The 25,083-nt window shown below is 44.6% G+C and overlaps 1 protein-coding gene, 1 long non-coding RNA gene and 1 pseudogene across 2 annotated transcripts in view; 1 reads left to right on the top strand and 2 right to left on the bottom strand.

Annotated features, from left to right (window-relative positions):
* The window catches only part of LOC127493231 (uncharacterized), a 287,450-nt gene that overhangs the window by 149,333 nt on the left and 113,034 nt on the right, over nucleotides 1–25,083 (bottom strand). The window lies entirely within an intron of this gene.
* Nucleotides 1,569–23,959, top strand: TNFSF15 (TNF superfamily member 15). Its single transcript, XM_002720515.6, has 4 exons — nucleotides 1,569–2,029; nucleotides 15,706–15,748; nucleotides 16,800–16,847; nucleotides 21,415–23,959. Exons 1-4 carry the CDS (start codon nucleotides 1,745–1,747, stop codon nucleotides 21,864–21,866), a joined length of 828 nt encoding a protein of 275 aa, XP_002720561.5. The 5' UTR covers nucleotides 1,569–1,744; the 3' UTR covers nucleotides 21,867–23,959.
* LOC149128872 (high mobility group protein B1 pseudogene) lies at nucleotides 10,325–11,115 on the bottom strand (annotated as a pseudogene).

Raw genomic sequence — 25,083 nt, 5'->3', positions numbered from 1 at the left:
GTTTAGTCTCAAAGCCTGGATTTGTAACAGATTTGTTAAACCAAGAATAGGTGACCAGAGGACATGAAAACCATCCTCAGCTGAAATATTGGTGCTTATTTCAGTAGATGTCTATGGCAAGTCTGTAACATGACCATTATGATGTCAGGAGCAACAGCTATGGGGGATGAGTATGACTTAGTACCTGCGCTCCCAGATCTGCTGGTCTAATGCACCACAGGCCATTTGCTCAGTTTTCCTATTTCTGTACCTTTCCGCAGGGTCCTCTAATTCCCTCTGGCATCGCCCCTCCTGAGGCTCACAGGCTTAGCCCCAACATCACCTCTTTCTCCAGGAAGCCTTTGCCACAACCCCATGAGAGGGCACCTCCTCCTCCTGAGCATTCCAGGTGCAGGTCCCTGTGCACCTGCAGTGACCAGCAGCACAGTGAGTGTGATGTCAGGGAGCTCTGGAGTCACTCTGCCTGAGTCACAATCCTAGCTCTACCACTTCCTGTGCTTCAATTTCCTTAACTGTAAAATGGGTCTAAGAACATTGCTGTCGCAAAAGGCAGTGCTTAAACTTCCACTTGAGACACCTGCATTCCCATATCCACATGTGCACTCAAGTCAGTCCCTCCTGATCTGCTTCCAATACAGCTTCCTGCTAATGCATCCTGCTAGGCAGCAGCTGATGGCTCAGGAACTTAGATCCCTGCCACCCATTTGGGACACCTGGATGGAGTCCTGGCTCTTGACTATTGTGGACATTTGGGGAGTAAACCACCAGATGGAAGCTTGCGCGCTCTCTCGCTCTCTCCCCTCGCCCCCATCCAGCCTCCCCCTTTTGCCTTTCTAAAGAAAAAGTTATCTCAGAGACAAGTAATTTTGTTGATACCTTTAGGTTTCATACTATGATGCCCAGCACAAAGTCTCCAATAAAAGTTACTCTTTTTCATAGGTGGTGAACCCTAAGCACGGCCAACACTGGCGAGGCTTCTCCCCGGTGCACAATTAACCCTGCCATAATTAGAGAGCAGGAGTCAACATTCTCCCTCCACAGGCAGTCACCTCTAACCATGACCTCACACTCTCTGCTTACATAATGGCTTAACACAGGCTGGAAACTCACTTCCTCTTCTCAGGCAAGTGGCGTTATAGCACCCAGAACGCCAGACCATGGTTTAGAAGAAAGAAGTCACCTCCCTAGCTGCTAAGTCTTCATTCCTAGAAGACCTAGGGCAAATGCCTTCACCTGCAAGAAGTGTAATATTCCCTTCTGCACAGTGGGAATGAGCTCCCTTGAGGCTCAACAAGACAGAGGGCTTGGTAGCACCGGGCAAAGTACTGATGCAAACGTGATTTCCATTTCCCATTTCCCCATCAGTAGCCACACACACCTCCCCATCCCTCACTTTCACTTCCGGAAGCAGCAGGCTGCCCTGCCAAGCACCACTGGCCTGACTCCAACCAAGGAGCAGGTCTATTTCAATTTGTCCCACCCACTGACTTGATGAATTCTTTTTCTCCTCCTCCAGGGACTTTCCTAACTTCCTTCTGTAAACGAAGGAAGGAGTACATGAGCATACTGTATATAAATATGCTTGGGAAAGCCGTCTTCTTCTTTTTTTTCCCTTAAACCAAACTTGGTTTCTGTTGTAGGCGGTGCATTCCCTTGCAGGGCAGGGCCACAGTGTGCTGGGGGCAGGGAAAGGGGAGGAGTAGGCAGCGTGATTAATTCACCCACTGAGTTGGTCTTCTATTTAATGGGGGGGTCTCTCCACCCAGGAGGAGTCAGAGACACCTCCAGGACCAGCGGGAGTATGGCAGAGAATCTGGGACTGGACTTTGGGGAAACAGCCAGTGTGGAAATGCTGCCCCAGGATGGCATCTGCAGGCCCAAAGCCAGAGCCAGGCTGGAAGCCAGGAACAGCAGCGCAAGCTGGGCTCTCACCTGCTGCCTGGTGTTTCTCTCCATCCTCATCGGACTCAGTGCCTACCTGCTCGTTGGCCAGCTCCAGACACAGGGAGAAGCCTGTGTACAGTTCCAGGTAAGAGACACTCTGCTCTGACCTGAGGGTCGGCACACGCCTTGCTGGGGTGGGCGGGCGGTGACAGCTATTCCAGCTTTGAACAGAGGATAAGCTCCATGATGCATCATATTCCTTTCCTCCACATGCCGAAAAAGAGTAGAGTGGGAAGGTGGGAAGGGTCAGCTTGCCTGTTGTTTTTGATAACTCTGGGGAATAACTGTCCCTTTTTATGTTTATGTCAGAATAACCTCAAGCCCCATATTTTTAGATGATCATAATCAGGATATACTGATCATTGAGAACTGTTCCTGTTCTTGGAAGAAAAAAATAATTTAAATTAAGAACTAATACATGGTCATTGACGATAAAGCTAAAAAACTCAGGCAATGAAATGAAGAAAACTATTAATATGCATGAGCTCTGAGAGATGATCACTGCTAATAATTTAGGATATAGTATGGCCACAACTGTATTCAGAAAATGGATTGTTCTGAGTCTCCTAATAAATTATGATTTTATTTAGATTATAGCCATACTTATATGATTCTATTCAAATGTACAGCAGCATGATGATATAGCATGCTTATATTTCTATATGTGATTTATTTAAAGAACTCTCTTGGGTTTAGAAATGCTATTTCTTAATGCTTAAGAAAGAATTTTCTAATCATCTATCTCTGAGGTCTTGCTGGGATCTGGGGAGAAACTTAGTCAAAAACAAAATAATATATACAGTAAAGCAGGAATAAAGGTGATGGAGGTGAAGGTACAGGTGTCAAGGAGAAAGCTTAGGACGGCAGACAAGTACCATCAGCAATGTACCTCAGATCCTATGGAATGTCATTCAAATGATATCCTTTCTTAAAATGCTCTGGTTTAATCTGGTGACTGATTAAATTTTGGTGCAAAGTACTAAATTCCAAAGGAGAACTTAGACTCTTCCATTGGTTTAATTAGAAATCCAGTCTAAACAACCCTGGCTACCTTCCAAGCAGATACATGACAGTGAGCAGGCCTTGGCTAATGTGTAACTCACCACCCCATCAGAGTCAAACAGACCGCGATACAGGAAGCAGTGTTCGTGCCACAAGTCATCACTCTTAACATCTAGAAATAAGCAGATGACCCGGAAAAGCTCCTCCTGTTCGAGGAGAACTGGAAGGCGTGGGGGGTCTTCTCATAGGCACCAGAAGCAAACTGTACTGTCCAGTGGGTGCTCTGGAACTCTGTCCCTTATTGGCCAGGAAACAGTTGTACTAGAAGGAGCACTGAGTAGCCTCCAGCAACCTGCACCCTGCTAGGTTCTGAAGAGAACCCAGCAGCATGATGGCTGAGACTCCCATGCGAGCCACAGTTCAGGGAAGGCAGCAACTTCCAGTCAGGAAGCCAGCGGGAGAGCTGAGCCATCATGAAGGGAGGCGCTGAGTCTCTTTACTGCATCCCTAGGTCTGTCCCTGAACCTGCTCTACTGCAGGTGCCTGAGCCGTGAGCAGGCCTAACACTACCCATTCTGTTCTGGTTAATCTCCCTGGAGAGGGAGCATGTGGGAAAGGAAATCTTGACTGGGCTGTGGAACTTCTCAGTATGTCAGAATAACAAGAAAGGGAAATAGGGGCCAGGCTGGGGCACAGGGAGCAATCAGGGTTCTGAAAGGAAACAGCTGGGCCATTCAAAAGGCGAGCATTCAAAGCAGAAGAGCATTTAAGGAACAGTTGGAGTGGTTTCAAGAAAGACCTGGCTGCAGAGATGCAGACAGAAGGGAACAAAATAGCTGGAAACATCCAGGGTTGGCCACAGTGAGAAACCAGTTCCCACTCCTCAGCATGAGGAACCCAGGGAGAACTAAAGCCTGCGACAGGGCCTGCCCAGTGGGTCTCAGGGATGGGGAGAAAAGGCAGTCATGGCCAGAATGGCAAGGACAGAGAGAGGGGGACAGGGTTTGCTGACTGTCCTCTCCTCCCAGCCTCTGATCCCATTGTCCAGGCTCAATGAGAAATCAAGGCTCAAAGGAGCCAGGAGGCAGCCATGCCCAGAGCTCAGCCTCTCAGAGCTCAGAGCAGGGCTTAGAAGGGCAGAGAATGGACCTGGAAGGGCTCAGGTTCAATGACCAGGTCAGAAGAAATGGCCAAAGATGGGGGAAATGGAAGATGGAAAACTCAGCTACCAGGGCGAACTTGGTAGACGGTGAAATATGGTTCTTACACACCGAGGCTCAGCAGTTTCCAGCCATCTGTAAAGAGCAAGAGGCTTCATTTCTTAGAGCCTCTTTCCTTTTCTACCGAAAGAGGCTACTAATACCCATAAGCTAACAAGACCATTAAAGCTCTCGTGAGAACACACTGTGCGTAGGGAAGAGGGGGAGAGCTACATACAGTGCACACACAGTTACTGTGATGTGATGGTCGCTCTGTGCCAAGGAATTGCTGAGAAAACTTGATCTTGACCTCTAAGAACCTCAAGTCTGATGCATGAGTCAGACAAGGAAATGGGCCCGTGCAATGTAGAGGTGCTGTGGACTCCAGATGTTCCCCTACCCCGCCATGGAGACAGTGATCCAGGGAAGAGGGCATCCTGGAGGAGGGAGCGGAGGCACCTGTAGCTACCATGCTGTTCCTGAGGTTCAGGTCAGGGACCTCATTCAGATGAAAGCCAGTAGACCACAACCCACCACTGCCACTGCGGGGAACGAAGCCTTTGAAGATTACCCAGCCTGAAGCCCTTTGTTTCATGCTCTGGGAAACAGGGGCTCAGAGCTCTGAAGGAGATTTGCCCAACCCAGGTCCGGTCAGCGGACTCCTGCCCCAAGCATTCAGACAGCAGTGGTCATGGTGACCCAGGTGCCAGACTGCCATGCTGTGGGCTAAAGAAAAATACAGGTAACATCATGGGGGCAAGCTGCCACAATTTCCTGCAGTTAGTGAGCCTCCCCCTGCCCCATGCCAGCCTCCCAGCCAGCACTTCCACAGCTTCGCCCACCAAATCTATGTCACACTCGGAATCCTCCTCCCAGGACCCCCAGCCAGGGGCAGTGGAGGGAAGTTAGGGCTGCCCATGTTTTTCCAAAGAGGAAGGGAGGATCAGAGGCAGGGTCCGTGCTTATGTTACAGACACGTGATGAGAAACAAAATCTTCTCCAAAGCCAGAAACCCTCCCACAGAGGTAGGGAGAAGGAACAGACACTTCAAGTAGAATGCAGCGCACTCACAAGCAATCTGCTCGGAGATTGCAGACACACAAAGAAATGCAGGCACTCTCCGTAACCTGCAAGTTAAGCGAAAAGGACAAAGTGCACAACAGCACGTAGAATGCACCTCATTTCAGGAAAAAGTAAAATCCACATGTATGAATGTGTTTAACAATGCATAGACTATCTCGTAAAGAGCATAAAACAAATTAGTCACTCTGCCAGTGTCCGAAGAAGGGAAATGGGAATGTGAGTCATGTGGGTATGTATATTCTTTGGTGCAAAATGTGTGTATCACTTATATAAAAATGTTAGGACAATAAAATGTTTACGGGGCAGGGGACATCCGGCCCATGGGCCATAGGAGGCCCATGAAATCATTTGGTCTAGCCCAGCTCTGCAGGTGGGTCTTGAGATTCAATGAATCTATAACAGGCTAATTTTTAAGTTGATAATTTCATATGGTCTGCGATTCCTACTATAAACAGACAAATGGGCCTGGAAGGACAAAGAACCCCACTCCTGCCTAGGACCTTTCCACTTCGGCAGGCTATCGGGCAGATTTGCGTCTTGGACACATCATGGGTCAAAAGTTCAGACTCAGTTTACATTCTGGCCTCCCCACTTCTTAGCCTGTTACTCAATCCGCGGGGCCCCAGCTTCCTCACAAAGTGAGGCTAATTAGAAATAAAGTATTTAAAGTCGCTGACAGGAAGTATGAGATTAGTTAATGGTAGTGATTATCATTGTGAAAACCAAGGAACTTCCCAGCTCTCAGAAATTACAACACAAAGAACAACTTCTCTACCTGCTTGGAATGTGGCCTGCCCTGGCCAGAGGGCACCTTTTGACACCAGAGGGCTTTCCTGGGTCTCTGATGATGAGCAGCCATCCCCTGCCTCCTTTTGCACAACTCAGTCTTGCCCTCCCTCCGCATCTCCCGGTCCATTCTTAGACAGCTATTTTTGACCATAGCCTGGCCATTCTTTGGGCCCTTCAATGGTTCCCATTGCCCTCAGGGAGGCCCCAGGGTGTCATCCCTGGGGCTCCGCTCTGGCACACAGAGTTAGTATTGCAGGCAGTACCAAGGTGGCGACTCAACCCCAAGCCCAGCAGGGTGGAAACTCAGGACTGCACCATGCACGGTTGGGTACACCTTAGAGGGAGTTCCTGCCCAGGGGTTGCACCACTGCCCAGTTTCCTGCCTTCCCAGGTCCTCCTTCTGCAATCATCTACCCACACTCTCTCCATTTTCTCAGCTTCCTCCCATCTCACGCCCTCCCTTTCCTGAAAATCCTGCTAAGGAACACTGGTCTTTGAGCCCTGCAGCCCTCTTCCCTCCTGACACCTGCTGGTTTCCACCCAGACCAACAGGGCCCCCAAAGTGGCCAGGAGGAGTTAACCCTGTAAAATCCATAATCCATGCCCCACACATGCAAATTCCTTTCTTTGCTTCCTTGTACCTAGCTACACAGGGCATGCAACCAAGTCACTAAGTGTTTTCTGGATGCAGAAGGATTGGGTATAGGCAAGCCAGCAGACCCCCTTGGACCATGGACCCATAATCTAGAGAAAGACTTCCCTCATAGCACAGTGGTGAGAATTCTACAAGATGTCCAGAAATCTATGGCCACAGGGCAGTTGCTCAGCAGGCATTATTTGCCTGCCTGCCTCACCTGGCTTGCTCACTCGAGTAGTGCCCTCTTTGGAAACAAAGACAGTAATGCTAGTCCCTTTTCAGTGTTGTCTAGAGGAAACACCGACAGCTGAGCTAAAAATGCTTTGTAAACTGGAAAACACGGATCTCTCTGCAGCTATAATCTGCTGTAACCACAGGAAACCCCGGCACACCTGGAGGAGAAGCCCGATCACTCCACAGGTCGCAGAAAGCAAAAGGCAGGGAAGGCAGAGGTAGCGTGGATGCACTTGGGAAGTGAAGGAAGGGCAGGCAAGGCCAGATGTGCATCCTAGACAGCTGCTGTGGCGCATAGGTGGCAATTTCAGCATCCACTCCATTCACCCCCTAAACTCAGCACACACACACACACACACCCTGAATGCTGCTCCCCCATGGGGGAGCTCCAGCATCCTCCCTCAACAGCACACCCATCACCAGGCAGCTATGCTGCTGCAGGTCACTGGCCTCAAGAGGTCACCTCCAGGCCTGTCCCCTGATGGGGGCCAGGATAAAGAGCAGGTGTCCAGAAGCCAAAAATGGACTGAGGAAGCACATGAAGTGCCCATGGGAAAAGAGGAAGCCATCCAGAGCTCCTAAAGGATCTGAACCAGCCACTCATACCAGCAAAACTAAGCCGGGCTGTTTCTCATGGAATGGCCAGTTTACCAGGGGTGAAGATGATGCAAGGAAACAGGTTTAAGTAAAAGCCTAGCAATCTTAGGGGGAAAGCAGACGCCTCTGTCTCAAAATGCCTTTCCCATCTGCCCAGTTAGCAAGAGCACTTTTTAAAGAATTAAAAGAAAATTATGGAAGTTTAGGGAGGCAAATTTCCAGTCAGCTCAAAACCAGCTGGTCAGTGATCTGTTGACCTAAACCTTGACTGTTTATGGAGAATGTGGGTAACCCTGGTCAGATAGTGCTTCTTTGGGCATTAGCCTTGTTGTTTGCAAATTCCTTCCTTGTCTGAGGTCTTGTGATTCTAACCAATTCCCAGCTGTCTGTCCCTGGAATTCTTAGGTAAGCACCATTTGTTTGTTGAATTAAGCAATGGTCTCATTAATCATGAGATCAGCAATTAGCTTTGTCAAGCAGAACGTGAAGAGAAAAAAGCATACATTCACTTTAGTTACAGTGACATGATTGGTCACAAGGTTAGAATGTGAAAAGGGAAAAGAAACCGCACTCACTGAAGTTAGTTACAGCACGGTTATAAAGGGAATCCAGGGTGGCATCAGTTGACAGCTAAAGTCACAAGACCAAAAGGGAAAAACACAAAACCAACAACACATGCCAGGAGCATTTATTGAGACCAAAGAAAGAAGAGAACCTGGATGGCCCTTTTACTTGCGTGTGTTCTTTCTGAGCTGTCACAATAATAAGGGAGGAAAAGATTCCTGCTGGCTTTTATTGATAAGTAAACCAAGTCTCCCTGAGGTTAGGTGCTTTGCAAAACCACAACCCAGGAGAGATAAAAGAGCTGGGATTTCCAAATTTGCTCACTGCAAACACCAGAATCTTTGCTCTCTGCTAGGCCGAATAGCGCACGTCAAGCCCTGTCCAGGGCACTTCAGAGTATGATGAAATAAAATGACCTTGGAATAAAAATTTATGGATTACCCCAATGCAAATATAAACAGGGAGAAATAAAAGGAAGATATGAGGAAGCAAAGGTATTTCTCCTAGAAGTGGCTGTGAGGTTGTTGTGGGTCATAAAACATTTATGCCTTTGCAATTGCAGCATTTATGGCAGCAAGAGATGAATATCTCTTCCCGTTTATGAATAGATAAAGGGAGCCTACTACAGAATATGGGAAGAAAGGCTAAGTGGGCCATTAGCTAAAAACACTCAAGGGATTTTTCTGGGGAAATGCCAGGATATTTCAAAGATCATCTTGCTTCCAGATCATTCACCTGTCATGCCCTGTGTTACTGTTTGTGGAGCTTCGAATATGTGCCACGGTCTTTGATCTCAAAATTCAGAGACCAGGCCTTCCCTTTCTCTTTGACCTTAAACAGTCACTTAACCTCTTTAACTTTTCGTTAGAAGACTTACACAGACTATAAAAACAGTGATGTGAACTTTCAAAGTAGCTGCACTCTTAGATCAAGAGCACACTTATAGGCCAGCACCACGGCTCAATAGGCTAATCCTCCACCTAGCGGCGCCGGCACACTGGGTTCTAATCCCGGTCGGGGCGCCAGATTCTTTCCCGGTTGCCCCTCTTCCAGGCCAGCTCTCTGCTGTGGCCCGGGAGTGCAGTGGAGGATGGCCCAAGTGCTTGGGCCCTGCACCCCATGGGAGACCAGGAGAAGCACCTGGCTCCTGCCTTCGGATCAGCGCGGTGCGCCGGCCGCAGCGCACCAGCCGTGGCGGCCATTGGAGGGTGTGAACCAACAGCAAAAGGAAGACCTTTCTCTCTAACTCTCTCTCTCTCTCACTATCCATTCTGCCTGTCAAAAAAATAAAAAATAAAAAATAAAAAATAAAAAAAAGAGCACACATATAAATGCCCCATACAGGACCCAGCAACCACTAAAGAAAGAGTAGTCTCCTTCCCTCCTCCCTGCCTTCTTCCCAATGGGAAGAATTAGAGTAATTCCAAAATGCCCACAGTGATAGTCATGGTCAGTTTGAGTCAAGGATTACCAGCCAACATATAAAAAAATTAAGGAGAACAACAAATCAAATGAGGATGAAAGTTCCAAGATTGGGCTGGCATTTAGGTGAAGCATGTTAAGCCACAGCTTAGCATCCCGTAACGGAGCACTGGTTTGAGTCCTGACTGCTCCATTTCCGATTCAGTTCCCTGTTAATTGGCCTGGGAGGACATTAGAAGATGACTCAAGTCCTTGGGCCCCTGCCACCCAAGCAGGAGATTCAGATGGAGTTCCAGGTTCCTGGCTTCAGCCTGGCCCAGTCCCAACTGCTATAGCCATTTGGAGAGTGAACAGTGGATGGACGATCTCTATTTTTCCCTCTGTCTCTGTCACTTTTCAAATAAATAAAGATACATCATTTTTGAAAAAGGAAAGGATAAATTTCCCTGGGACTATAGTGGGTCATACATCCCACTAAGATGTATGACCATGGACATACATGTTTGTCTTTTTTTAATAAAAAAATTGTATCTACTTAGAAGCATTCAGAATGTCAACAAAACAGCTGCAAGTTTTTTGCAATTACAGAGTAGTATTCACTTAACAGAACAATTAATTCATGTAAGCTGCATCAGAGACAATTGAAGAAAAAACTCCCACCCCCATATATAACTAATTTGTGCTGCACACCAATGAGAACTTGCTTTAAATGTTCGTGCCAATTTATATCCCCCATGCTGTACCAGGCTTGGTCAGTAGCTACTGAAGATACCACCAGGATAGGGCTCTCTAAAGACACATTCAGTATTGTGTTAACAAAAAAAGACACTGTTCAGTTTAAAAACAAATCTTACACAGCCTTATATTTCAATGTTTTTCTTTAAAAGGAGTGAGTGGTATGGGGGGGATTTAAATGCTTTATAGACAAGAGAAAAAAATCTGCGCTAGAACCAACTTATTCATCATCATCATCTTCCTCCTCTCCCTCCTCCTCATCTTCCTTCTGTTGCTTGCTCTTTTCAGCCTTGGCGACTCCCTTGCTGGTGGCATCAGGCTTTCCTTTAGCTCGGTATGTGGCAATGTCCTTTACGTATTTTCCCTTCAGCTTAGCAGCCTTCTTTCCACCAAGCTGTCTGTCATCTGCAGCAGTGTCGTTCCACATCTCTCCCAGTTTCTTTGCAGCGTAACCAATGGCTAGGCCAGGATGTCCTTTCATTTTCAGGCAATACTCAGAACAAAAAAAGGAAGAGGCCGAAGGGGGCCTCTTGGACGTGTTGGGATCCTTGTACTTCTTTTTGTCTCCCCAGTAGGAGGGATCTAGGTTTTCAGGTCTCTTTCATGACAAGCCTGTCCACCTTTGCCTTGTCTTCAGATTTTCCCTTCAGCAGACGTGGGCTCCACTTCTCTGAGCACTTCTTAGAAAACTCTGAGAAGTTGGCAGAAGTATCTGGATGTTTCTTCTTGTGCTCCTCCCGGCGAGTTTGCACCAAGAATGCGCATGATGACATTTTGCCCCTCAGCTTCTTCGGATCTCCTGTGCCCATGTCTAACTGTTTTCCCACAGCGAGGCACAGAGTCGCCCAGTGGCCTCTGGCTCTCACTTACCTGGCATTGTCTCTATGGAGCTCAATGGACTGCAATGGCTGTGAGAGCGGGAGCTCCATATTTGTCTTTTTTCACTCTAGCTCCTTACCAAGACTTGCAACTTTCAGCAGATATGCTAGAGCCACGATTATGCTCCCCATAGAGACTGATAAACACCTTAAGGGATCCTAGTTTTAAAAATCGTGGTAACCCACTCTATGTAATCAAAAAAAATTTTTTAAACAAAATGATCTCTTTCCTAGATTTGGTGATTGCAAAATTCTGGCTAAAGTCACTGAATCTGAACTTCACCCCACTTCCTGGATTCATTTCTGCCTCCATCTTCCTGGTGACTGAGAATCTGCACATGTTGCCAACTACATAATCTGACAGAAGTGCCAGGTGCTTAAGGCACTGACAATTCAGTGGAGAGCAAGACAGATCAACCAGGTCCCCTTCATGAATCCAGCTAGAGAGAGAAAACAACAAGCACATGAATAAGGAATAAAATTGCATGCTGGTTCTCAGCCAGTGGTTTGAGGACACATGCAAAGGCAAATGATGCCATTCTTCAGACACGTTCTCAGACACGTCCCAGCACCCCTCAGGGGTTAGCATTTCCTTGGTGCCCCAGAGCAACCCAGATTTGATGGAGAAAAGTCAGGGTTGGGTCACAGAAGGTACTCTATTGGCCTGGTGTTGTCAACAATCATCTTGAGAAATGGCATCTAAACAGCTGAAGTGGATAAATCTTTTCCCCAAATAAGCTACTATTTCATCCTCTCTAATCTCCCATTCATATCAGCTTGCTGTCATAAATTCTTCCTCCCATGATGTGTGGAGTCATCATTAAGAAAAGGAGCAAGGTGGCTGGCGCCGCGGCTCAATAGGCTAATCCTCCACCTAGCGGCGCCGGCACACCGGGTTCTAGTCCCGGTCGGGGCACTGGATTCTGTCCCAGTTGCCCTTCTTCCAGGCCAGCTCTCTGCTGTGGCCCGGGAAGGCAGTGGAGGATGGCCCAAGTGCTTGGGCCCTGCACCCCAGGGGAGACCAGGAGAAGCACCTGGCTCCTGCCTTCGGATCAGCGCGGTGCGCTGGCCACAGCGCACCAGCCGTGGCAGCCATTGGAGGGTGAACCAACGGCAAAAGGAAGACCTTTCTCTCTCACTATCCATTCTGCCTGTCAAAAAAAAAAAAAAAAAAAAAAAAGAAAGAAAAGAAAAGGAGCAAGGCAACGCTGTGCGTTGTTGTTCTTGGAGAGACAGCCCCAACTGCTGTTCTTGTGGATTCTTCAATGTTATTGTTTGCAACAGCTGCCACCAGGCACTGTCACAGCCTCTGGGTATTGAGGGGGCATTCTGGGTCACTGAAATCCACACAAGTCCATCCACATTATCAAAGCAAACTCTGAGCCCAGGTCACAGAAATCCAGCAGAGAAATCAGGACATGAGTTTACATCCCATGTACACACTGATGATGACGTGATGATGACCACTGAATCAAGGACAAATGCTCCAAACTCTTGGCTGAGTGTCTGCGTAGCCAGAAATAACCAGAGTGCTCAAGAAAACGTCTCAGCTGAGAATTAAATGAGGCAAGAGAAAGCCAACCAGGGAAGTTGCCCTTTCCTGCAAAAGGGGGGTACCTTCAAGATCTCCCCCAATTCTCTTTGGGAACCCACCTTCAGCTTTCTACCTTCCCAAAGGACCAATTTCTTTATCAGCTCTGTCAATAGCAAGCAAGGCAAGAGGCTACACAACAACCTCATTTCTGGGCTGATTCTTCATCAGCACCTCAAAAGGCATCAAAGTTACTGATTTTGGACAAATGGTCACAGCAATTATGTTTTCAAAGGCCTTCACACTCATGATTCCAGGCTAAGTGTACATTCTCTATTCATTTGGCAGCATAAGGATTTGCCACTTTCTAATTTCTCCCATGTTCTGCTGGGCCTCCTTACTCTTTGCACAAGCCTGATGGCCTTGGCTGGGAAGGTCATCACCTCTTTTATCACCTGGCTAGTATCTGTAGGCCCCGGAAGATTCAGTTCTGGGGTAATTTCTCTTGGTTTTCCTGCTTCTGGGCTTTCTGAACTCTGGGCTTGCATACTTATTCATCCACTTGACCAGGTCAATAGCTTGTCCAGATCCTACAGGGTACAGGGTTTAGGGCTTAAGATTTTGACATCAACTGGTCTGGGTTAAAATTCTACACTACTTTCCAGGTGTAGGACACTGGGTGAATTATTCATCTTCTCTGAGCCCCACTTTCAATATGAGGATAGAAATTGGCTATACTTTAGAACTCTGTTGTGACAATGAAGGAGATGATGTCTGTGAAGGACCTGGCCTACCATGGAGCCACCACTGCACTCACTCAATAGACAGTAGCTGCACATACTGCATTTTTCAGTCCCCTTGGATCATTCACTGTGGTTTCCTCTTCTGTCTGGGAACACAGAGGGCTAAGATAACAAGACTGGGGTAGTAGACTGGGACTTCAAATGCAAAGATAAGATAGACTTTGTCTTGAAGAGCAAGGGCAGAGCCATTCAAGGTTTATGAGCAGAGTTGTGTATTGATAATATGAAGCTTTATAAAAAAAGTCCTCTAAAGGAGGCTAGAAAACAGATCAGAGAAAGGGAGAAAGCAGTAGCAAAAAGATCTAAGGGGAGACTACTGAGAAAATCCAGGCAAGCAGCATTCCAAGGCCTACAGTGGAGGCATGAGAAAAACTGCAAAATAAAAAAAAAAATAAAAAAAATAAAAAAAAAAACAGCCCTTGGGTTTGTAGAAGGAGAAAGAAGTAACAATCAGATTTGGTCGCCAGGAGGAAGCAGTAGTGGTGCTATTGATAGAAGTAGGAAGTGGTGGGAAAGGGGCTGGAGAGACAATGAAGTCAGTTAATCATTCAAAGACAGGATCTCTGCCTCCACCACTGGCCTGGAAATAGAAACAGCCTGGAAGTCTGAGCTACCAAAAGACCACTGCTGTCTCCACTTTGACCATGGCCTTGTCTAAATATGATCAGAGTCAGTGAACTCAGGGGGCTTCCATAGCCTTGGCAGCTCATGACAAGAGCCTAGGGTGATTACTGATGCCATAAACAAGAGTGTCAATTTGTTAAGTCAACATCAGGAGTCACTGTGCACTTACTCCTCATGTAGGATCTTTGTCCTTAGAGTGCTGTACATTGAGATTTAATGCTATAACTAGTACTCAAACAGTATTTTTCACTTTATGTTTCTGTGTGGGAGCAAACTGTTGAAATCTTTACTTAATGTATGCTAAACTGATCTTCTGTATATAAAGAGAATCAAAAATGAATCTTGATGTGAATGAAAGGGGAGAGGGAGTGGGAAAGGGGAGGGTTGCGGGTGGGAGGGATGTTATGGGGGGAAAGCCATTGTAATCCATAAGCTGTACTTTGGACATTTATATTCATTAAATAAATGTTAAAAAAAAAAAGACCACTGCTGTCACACTCAGCAATGACAAGATGATATCCACGCGTACATTCAGGTATACAGCACATACCACAGACACAGGTAGACACAAAGAGGCTAAAACACATCAGCTCACACCCTGTCCTGTTGATGGAGCTGTATTCTCTTACACTCATATTCACAATTCCCTTCACAAGTACACTCACACCATATACACATACAATTTTTAAGATGTCAAATAGATCAAGTGTACTGGGTGACAAGAGGATCCCTCTGTGGGTGAGGACTGTACAGTTGTAAGAACCAAGTCAGAAGATGGGGTTGAGTCAAACATCACATAGGATAAAGTTTAAAAATATATATTGTCAAATGTAGGAAGGAGGTACTTATTTCTAAGCAAAGAGCACAATTTTGTTGCTAAGTTCTTTGCATAGGCATCTGAGTAGTAGTCCTTCATTTTCTATGTATTCGTATTCTCTATGCTTATTCACACACTGATTTGATCCTTACTTCACCCCCAATGAGCAATTTAGAGCTCGAGATGTTATTATTCCCACTTTACAATGAGGACAGCAAAGCTCAGAAAGGAAAAGTACCTTACTGAATATCGAGTTGTTGATAGTAGTGGACTCAGAATTCAAATTCAGGTCTGTCTGCCTAGAAGGTAATTACTTTTCCACTCTCATGTGGTATCTGAAATGATTCACACATTAGGATTGCAATGATGAAAAAGTCTTTGTTTATTGCACAGAAACAAAGGAATTATTGAAGATAATAAGAAAGAGAATATAGCCATGTTTTCTTTTTCTGTATCATTCTTTAAAAATAGTCCCAATTTTTAAATTGTGTTGGGGAAAAGAAAATAAAGCAAGTGCTGTTATTTGCTCAAATAATAGAAGGACAAGAGGCTGAGGTCCCCTAGAATAGCATAGAGCAGGTTTTGAGAAAGGACTTTTTAAAGTTGAGCTTCAGAGACAAGCCTAACAGAGAGAGAGGGACCATGGGGTGATGCAAGGGGAGAGTACAGAGCTAAGGTACAAGGTGCTCAGCAGTCAAAACGTTCTCAATCCCATTTCCCTCACTGCAGAGTTCCCAGGCTGGATATCAGCAGTATGTTAATCACACCCATGCTATGGGAAATTATATGGGCATTGGGGTCTGAGAGAGCACAGGTGTTCTGAACCATGTATTTCTTTCTCAACAGACTCTAAAAGGACGGGAGTTTGGACCTTCACAACAGAGAGCTTGTAAGTATGCTCATTTTCTATGCCTTTTCTTGCAAGGAACAAAAACAATTTTAGTAGTTCTGACATGTAGGAGGTTGAGGGGTCAGTCTTTATTGCCAAGTTGCTAAGCCAACAGATGCAAACCCAGAAGAGCAATGAGGCTTCCCCCCTAATCACTAAGAAGGCAAAAGTTTGCATTGGCCAAATGCATGGCCCAGAGCATGGCCCGTGGCACTAATGGCCTAGACTCAAAACTCAGCTCTGGAGTTTACTAGCAGTACCACCTGTGGTCAAATAATTTCACCTATCTCAGTCTCTTACCTCTAAAAATGAAAATAACACTCTCCCTACTTGAGTGGGAATTAAATTAGTTAATATCTATAAAAGGATTGGATCAATGCCTAGAAAATCATCAAGAAATCAATGGATTTTTGCTTTTTACCACCAACAGCAGCATCTTTATCACTGCAGTTTGAAAATACTTAATCTAATATTATTTCTGAGAACCAAAGGGAATGTCTGAGTCTTTTCAAGAACTAAGGGAGAATCAGGGCCCCAGAGAGAGAAAAGAAACTGCCAAGGACATGATTACAGGCTAGATCTCACCTCCTGCCCATCTCATTTCTGTTGGTACACCCACACAACCCAGTGGATAGTTCAAAGGACCATGAAGAAGGCAAAAGGCCAAGTAGCTCCTACAGAGGTACCTTGAGGGGAGCAGCAAAGTGTGCACTGATTATGTACCAAGAGTCATGCTGAGCCTTCCCCATGCATAGTAAGGGTCACCGTGCCCATATTAGAGAAAACAGAGTCTTAGGCTAGCTAACTTGTCTAAAGTCACCGGGCCAAGGTTCTTTTGTGTTCAAGACTTACCCTTGTGTCTCCCTTATCTCCAATGCTGCTAACTACAGACACCATATTCCAATACAAAAACCCATAACCAGTGGAATTGGACCAAACTGAAGGAGATTCATGTTTCTCTTCTTCCATGGGTGCCTGCAATTCCTAAAACCCTGTCTTCACTCCAGTTACCCCTTAACACATATAGAACATATCTTTCTTTTTGTTACAGACATGCCTCTCAGAGCTGATGGAAATAAGCCAAGGGCACACCTGACAGGTAAGTCTCCCTAAAGTGTTTTCCAAGAGACCACTATCCATGGTCCTGAGCTTTTCTTCAAGACAGGTACCAGAACTCAGTCTAGGGGTTTCAAACTAGAAAGCGCACCCCTTGATGACAGGTAACTCCTCTCATTTGAGGGACTTTGGAGAACTTCCTCCCTGTGAATGTCCCAAAGGCCCATGTATTTTAGGCATTTTCTATCAGATTCTCTCACCCCTCTTCCTTTCTCACCTGCCTCATTTGCAAATCCAGCATTCAGAAAAGGCTTTCCTCAGACTCAGAGCTTCAAGCAATTCTGGACCTGATCACAGATAAAAAGGTCCCTGAGCTGCCAACACATCCAGTTTACCTGTGCCTTGAGCATCACAGGATACTTACAATGAGGAAGGTGCTTCCAAAGAATGTTCATTGGTGTGAGGCTGTTGAGTGCAACCTCATAATATCAGCTGGTCAGTTTCCCAAATCTACAGTATCAATTCCAGGTACCTAACAGCTGGAGTTTATATTCCTCTAAGACTCTGGAAAAAAGATCAAGACAATTCAGAAATACATGTTTAAAACCTGTCGGTGGTAGGGTGAGGATTCAATCTAGTGGCTAAAACACCAGTTAAGATGTGTGTCTTCCATGTCAGGGCACTTGGTTCAGCTTCTGGATCTTGACTCCAGCTTCCTGTTTATGCAGGACCTGAGAGGCAGCAGGTAATGGCTCAAACAATTGAGTTTCTACGCCTCATATGGGATGCCTGGTTTGTGTTCCAGTCTCCCAGCTTTGGCCCAGAACAGTCCACCCACTGTAGGCATTTTGGGAATTGCACCAGGAGTCTCAGTCAGTCTTTATCTATCTTTCTTTCTTTCTTTCTCTGTCTGTGTCTGTGTTTCTCTCTCTCTTTCTTTCTCTCTCTTTCAGGACTGTAAGAAAATTTGCCTTCTGCAGGGTGATACTTTTATGCCACAAGACATTTGCATTATCATTTGACTCAGAGGGTGTTATTTGTGGTAAATATTGAGTGAAGGTTAGGACCAGGGAGTTGCCAAGTTACCATCACTTAGTCCCCATCTATAAGAATGAGAAGAATTTAACAGGTTGGGCTGGAAAACCCTAAAAACTACTAAGTATAGAGATGCCACTCTTCTTATGAATAAGGGAACTAGAAATACATGGGGAAGGAGAGGGTCCATGTTCTATTAAGTTTCCAATATGCACCAGACACTGTAGTAAACATTTAACATTCATTCTCTTATCTCATTGCCTGTCAGCTCAATGAAGTAAAGATTAGTCACTCCTATTTGCAGATGGGGAAACTGAGCTTCAGACAATAAAATTCACTTGTCACAACTTACATGACTAGGAAGTAGAATTGAAATTCAAGCTTGGGCCGGCGCCGCGGCTCAATAGGCTAATTCTCTGCCTAGCAGCGCTGGCACACCGGGTTCTATTCCCGGTCGGGGCGCCGGATTCTGTCCCGGTTGCCCCTCATCCAGGCCAGCTCTCTGTTATGGCCCAGGAGTGCAGTGGAGGATGGCCCAAGTTTTTGGGCCCTGCACCCCATGGGAGACCAGGATAAGCACCTGGCTCCTGGCTTCGGATCAGCCCAGTGCGCCGGCTGCATCGCGCCGGCCGCGGCGGCCATTGGAGGGTGAACCAACGACAAAGGAAGACCTTTCTCTCTGTCTCTCTCTCTCACTGTCCGCTCTCCCTGTTAAAAAAAAAAAAAAGAAAAAGAAAAAAAAGAAATTCAAGCTTGACTTTCAAAACTTTAGTTTCCATTACAACACACTTCCTACCCGAACTCCTACTTGCACTGTGTTGACATAGTTAAAATCATCTACCTAGTTCATAGATGCTGTCTTGTCTAGAGACTTATTGAATTTGCTTTTGCATCATCTGAGAAAAAAACTTTTAATCCACTGCAGCATCCATAAAGAGAGAGCAGAGACTACCGAGGGTGATGAGTAAAAATGCCCTTTACAGATTTTGTAAAGACACATCAGAGTTTTCCAGGGACATTTTAATGAGGGAAGAGAGGAAACCCCACACATTTTGAACATGCTTCATAGTTGCAAAAGCAATTTTAGTCTAGTCAGCGATAGGAAGGGTGCCTAGAAAACTCCAGGGACCAGATTTCATGTCACCTACTGAGTGTGAAGGTTATTAAAGTTTCTGTAAACACAACCTATCTCAAAACTCTAGTATTGGTATATAATGGTGAGTGCTGTGTATTCCAAAGGCAGTTATAGGGAATTATAGTAAGTTTATATTTATCCCAAAAGTGTTAATTTTATTTCAGGTTATCTTACTTGAATATTTGATTCTATCATTTACTTCTGCAATAGATAAACTTCATAAGTGTTCATTCATATGTTTATATGCTACATCTTTGTGAATAATGTAAACATAAGAACATATAAAAGTAAGTAGTAAAATAGATTCATTTTTGATTTGTCAAAATTGAAGATGCTGGTTTATTTGGGGGGAGAAAATGAGTATGTAGTGAATACAACTGTATTCAGCCTTTGTGGTGATAATTTCTGTTCACTTGGTCTTCAGAACAGGACTCTCAATGAGCCTTACCCGTAGTTTACAGACAGAACAGTGAGGCTCAGAGAGGAGAATGAGCCTACATAGTTGATTAATGAGCTAGCATGCTACAGAATCATAGTTGGAACTGGGTCTATGTGGCCCAAAGCCCAGGTCCCTTCTACTCTACAAGCAAAATGCACCAGCTTATGTTTTGGCCCTGTCAATGTGAGAGAAATATTCCAAAATGTTCTGGGTCTCTGGTTCCAATATATGTCCTGCATGTTGATTCTTTAGCAATTATGGTCTGTATTTCATATGACCATGGATCACAGGATTTGAAGACAATCAGAGGAAACATCTGATTCTGAAATGTCCTCTTTTGGGATTAAAGCATGTCTAAACAAGAAAGGCAAATTAAAATGAATTTATGGGTGGGCATTTAACCTAGCAGTTAACATCTAAGTTAAGACATCCTGACTCCAGCTTCCCACTAATACAGATCCTAGAAGACAACAGTGATGGCTCAAGTGATTGGGTTCCTGCCACATACATGGGCAATCTGGTTTGAGTTCCTAGCTCCAGGCTTTGTCCCCAAAACCCATCCAACAGCCACTGCAGGGATTTTGGCATTTGGGGAGCAAACCCAGTGAATGGGAATACCCTCTTGCACAGTCTCTCTCTCTCTCTCTCTATCCTTCAAATAAATAAGACTGTAGTTCAGAAGATATTCATAATTACCAAAGTATTTAAGATACACCATCTCTTATAGTCCTTTCACAGGTGTTATTGTCTCTATTTTAAAAATAAAAGACATATCAAACAAAAATGAACCTAGATTTAGTAACTATTACTAAAGGATTGTTGATAGAGGGAGGATGAAGGAGAGAAGAGACAACAGTTGTATTAGTATCTGGGAGAGTTGGGATCCCGATCCTTGACGATATCAAACCCCCTAATGCTCCAGCCCCTTACATAAAATAATATAATGCTTGCATATAATCTATGAATATCCTTCTGTATACTTTAAATCACCTCTAGATTATGTATAATACCTAGTACAATGTAAATGCTAAGTAAATAGTCAAAACACTGTAAATTTTTTAGGAAATAATGATGAGGAAAAATGATCTGTTTGGTATGGACACAATTTTTCCCCAATATTTTCCTGTGATAGTTTGTTGAATTCACAACCCTCCCCCCCAGTATTTTCCAACTATAGTTGGTTTAATCTGTGGATATAAAACCTACAGATATGGAGGACCAAATGTATTTTGATGGGGATAGGGCGACGGCCATAGGGAGACTACTTTGACATTGAAGTCAGCAAATTTCTCAAGAGTTGGGCTAAAGGGGCTTTTCTTCTATGAAGAGGAATAAGCAAAGCTAAAATGAACCATATACAGAGAAGTAGCATGAAAGACTAGATTTGAGAACATGTATCCCAGAGCCAGCCCGATCTTAGAATGGACTGCATTCTTCCCAGCCTGAGGGTGGCTAGCATTCAGGAGTCTGGAAAAAAGAGAGAAGCCTAACCAAAGTGGTCAGCAAGCACATTTTTCTGACCAGTTGAGATAAAATAGTCCAGCTCATCATTTATGGGCCAAAGGACAGGAATGTGAGGCCCTAGTGTCTAGTCTTGTCACAGGTAAACAAGGGGGATCCATGAGTCTTATTAGCTAAGTCAAGTGGAAAAGGATGGTTCTTTGCAGTAAGCCATTTTCTGGAACACAAAAGAATAAGAGATTTTCTTCACACTCATTGTTTTTTCTAGGACCACGGGTCTCAGGAAAATTCAAAATTGTCATCTCACAGAGCTCAGAGAGGCAATGTAGATTGCCCCAGGACACCCTTCCAAGATGCTATTCTTTTTGAACATACTTATACGTCCACTCACTTACCCTTCACCCATTCTTCCACAAGGCGCTTGTTAGCTGCTGGTTATATTAATTCACTTTATTCTTCCTTGAAAATATACAAGATGCTTTTTAGTCAAATTTACAGCTCCTGGTGTCAGCAAATTGAACTTCTCTGTTCTCTTTGCAGCTGTGAAACAAACTCCCACACAGCCCTTGAGAAATCACTTTCCAGCTCTGCATTGGGAACATGAGCTAGGCTTGGCCTTCACCAAGAACCGGATGAACTACACCAATAAATTCCTGGTGATCCCAGAGTCGGGAGACTACTTTGTTTACTCCCAGGTCACATTCCGAGGGACCACATCTGAGTGTGGTGTCATCAACCAAAGGAGACGACAGACCAAACCAGACTCCATCGTTGTGGTCATCACCAAGGTAACAGACAACTACCCCGAGCCTGCCCAGCTTCTAACAGGAACCAAGTCTGTGTGTGAAATGGGCAACTGGTTCCAGCCCATCTACCTCGGGGCCATGTTCTCCTTGGAAGAAGGGGACAAGCTGATGGTGAATGTCAGTGACGTCTCCTTGGTCGATTACACAAAGGAAGACAAAACTTTCTTTGGTGCCTTCTTGCTGTAGGGCAAAGTGGGCATCATTGTGTGAAGATCCTTCTGCCTCCTAGTTCCTAATCTTGTCCCTTCATTTATAATGGCAGCCAAGGGTTTTCTTGGGTCCAGGGGTAGGGTGCATTCCATAAAGACAGTGATTTAGCTATGAAATTAAGGACCCAAACATTCACTCTATATACCTCTCTGGTGAGAATACTAATTGGAAAAAGGCAAAAGAGAGATAATTATCATGGTTTTTTCCTGGATGAATAGTGATTTTTGAAACACTGATCACCTAATGAAGGGTTGATCTATTCATGTCAGGATTCACAGAGGAATATTTCACACCTTCCTATATACATTTGTTACCAGTAATCCATTTATTGATCAGTTTGATTATAAATTTGCTTCAGCTCAGGAGCTTTGAAAAAAGTCCAAAGCAAGTCCTGGAAAACAGTGTGAGCCCTTCAGAGACAATCCTTTTAGTCTTTCCTAGTGACTCGCCAAAAAAATCGAAAGAGAGCTAGTATTTCTCATGAATATTCTCAAAGAAATGAATTGGTCTTCATGCTATAGATGGCCTATTGAAATGTCAAAATAAGTGAGTATGAGTTCCACATGCATAACAAAAATATGGCAATCACATTTATTCAGCACAGCTTTCTTGAGCACCTATTATGTTCTGAGTACTATCTGGATCCAGAAGATACTATGAAGAACAAAGCAGACTCTGCTAAAAACTTGTATGACTATCTCTAGATGTTTCCTTGTTAAAGATCAGTCAACATACTCCAAATAACTCCAAATTCTAAGATTTCTGGCTTTCCCCTGACAACATAAGATATTTGGCTGATTAGGTCACTCAAGACACGTGAACAAATTTCTAATGGACTAAACCAACTATACAGCAAGCTTGACTGATGCTGGAATGCAACAGATTTACTCTCTGGGGAGAAAAATATGTCAATCACCAAATCTGAAGAAATTAGCCTAGATCTGCCTGGAGGTTTGGTTTGTAACTCTGTATGTAGAGTGTTTTCTGAGCATTTTTCTGTATAATATGGGATTAGCTAAGGACCTAGCAAGGACCTCTTTCTTGGAGGAGAGACCAGATACTGAGAAGGTCCCTTCTGTGCATCCCAACTATGTGATCTTCCTGCACAAATACTCACCTGTCAAGGATGAGCAGGGCAGTGCTGCTCTTAGCCTCTGTTCTGCTTGACTTGTCTGTACCTGTGAAGCAAGAATCCACCAATTTGTTTCCCAAGATCAAAGGAGCTCTTGGGAATGAAATCAGTTCACTCCCTGTATTCTGTGTAGTCTCAGAGCATGTTAGTGTGACATATCCAGGCATCCAGTGGCCTCTGTCATAAATGTCCCCTATCACGGGACATGCTATAGCTGGGTCTAAGGACAAATTTGGCACCGAAACCACTCTTCTGCTGCGAGTTGCTGGGAGACTGCAGAGGCAGAGAGGCACATGCTGTGTCTCCTGATCACATAACTGGTGGAGTAGTGGGACTTGAACAGTATTTGTGGAGCTATAATCAAAATAGAAATTAATGTCTGGCTTCTCAGATGGGCAGTTAAGGTTCTCAGTATATTTCCTAAGCTCGGCTCAGCTAACTAACAGCAGTCCTCTTCCTTGCCTTCAGTTTCTCAAAGCAGTTGAGGACTCCATGAGAGAAGGGTGTGGTCACCTCCACCTTCATGGAGGAAGTGAAGCCTGAAAGAAGGTGGGTGGCCCTCAGACGACCACGGGAAAGGGCATCTAAGATGGGGGGAAATACCCTTTGCCTAAAGCAGAAAGGAAAGGTTTCTCAGTAACTCCAAAACTCGCTTCAGAAAACAGTATCCCCTCAACCGATTCCCAGTACAATATTTATTGACTGATGAAGAGTGTTTCATGTGTGACTCTTGCCCACCTCCATGGTCAGAACAAGCATCCCATTAAGAAAACACAATGTCCTGTGTACACCTGTCTCTGCGGTGTCCGAGAGCCCCAAGTCACTGGAATGTACAGGAAAGCATTGGCATGGAAGAGCCACTTTCTCCCACCACAAGGCAGCTTTGCGCCAAGAGCCTTCAAACCTGCCCACTATTCCATAGCGGGTGTGGTAAATTTGAAAATGTATTCAAGACAGGAATTTCTTAGGATATGTTAAGCTTTGGGGAAACATCTCTGCTGCATATTTATTTCGCTCCTGTCATGAGCTTATTTGTTGAAGAATGTACTATAGCTCCGTTTTTTGCTGCTGATTATGTTAGATTCTCTATAATACATATTTTACTATTCAGAAAGGCACAGCCAAACATTCCTAATGTGACTCAAATCAGACCTCTGTTTCTAAGGCTTTATATCCATAGCAAAAATTAGGGCACTATGTTCAACAATGAGATGAGAGAATGCTTTTTAACCCCTAGAAGGGGTTAATGGGATCATTCAAGGGTTTGGAGGAAAGAACAAACATGTTCTAGAGAATAGTTGATTTGGGGTTGGCAGGGGAATGGAATGCTAGTTAAATGTCTCTCAAATATCTGAGCTCAAATCAATTCCACAAACATTTACTGAGTGTCTTCTCGCCTGGGGACACAAAAATAAATTATTTTTATCCCAGACAGGCTCATTCTAACTGCTCAGCGCCTCTATTGTCTGCAGATCTTTTAATTTACTTCAGTGTATTAGATAATTAATTAGCTAACTCTAGGCATATGGATATTTTCTCATTACAAAAATGGGTTTCATTTGATGAGGGATGATCATTAGCAAAATGATTTGTGTTTACATTGTGTTTAAATAGCTGTTCAAGTGTAGTTTTTCATAAGTAAATAGAGAAGGGAAGCACTGACACATGTTCCATAGTAGACGCTATCCTCTAAGCCACATGTAGAAATAGGTTATTATTTTCTGCCCTTGAGTCTGGTCATCAACACACTTGAAAACACTAGAAAAATTTAGATGACCCAGAGATGACTTGAGAAGTCTGTTTCTCAGCAAATAGAGGAACTACAATCAAAACGCGTGAGTCACAAGAATTTTGACCAGAGCATGGTTTAGAACTACTGGCAGAATGGAACTGCTTAAGCTACTAGAATTTCGAGTGTTTTTTTTTTTTTTTCAACTAAAGTGCAGTAAGAAAAATGAAAAGTACGCTTTTCACATCCTTAAACATACTGGGTTCAGTTTAATAACAGGGCATTCCAAAGCCCTTGGTTCCATTGCAATCTAAGCTGTACTAAACCATTGG

This window comes from Oryctolagus cuniculus, chromosome 1 (genome assembly GCF_051225735.1).
Source record: "Oryctolagus cuniculus isolate XC-2025 breed Fujian yellow rabbit chromosome 1, ASM5122573v1, whole genome shotgun sequence".
NCBI lineage: Eukaryota > Metazoa > Chordata > Mammalia > Lagomorpha > Leporidae > Oryctolagus > Oryctolagus cuniculus.
Note: the sequence above shows the minus strand (reverse complement) of the source record. Positions and strands in the feature narration are given on the sequence as shown.

Excerpts from the sequence above, each read along its gene's own strand:
- TNFSF15 (XM_002720515.6), top strand. The coding sequence starts at position 1,745 with ATGGGGGGGTCTCTCCACCCAGGAGGAGTCAGAGACACCTCCAGGACC. Across the intron at positions 15,749-16,799 it reads ACCTTCACAACAGAGAGCTT|ACATGCCTCTCAGAGCTGAT; the intron begins GTAAGTATGCTC and ends TTTTTGTTACAG. Across the intron at positions 16,848-21,414 it reads GCCAAGGGCACACCTGACAG|CTGTGAAACAAACTCCCACA; the intron begins GTAAGTCTCCCT and ends TTCTCTTTGCAG.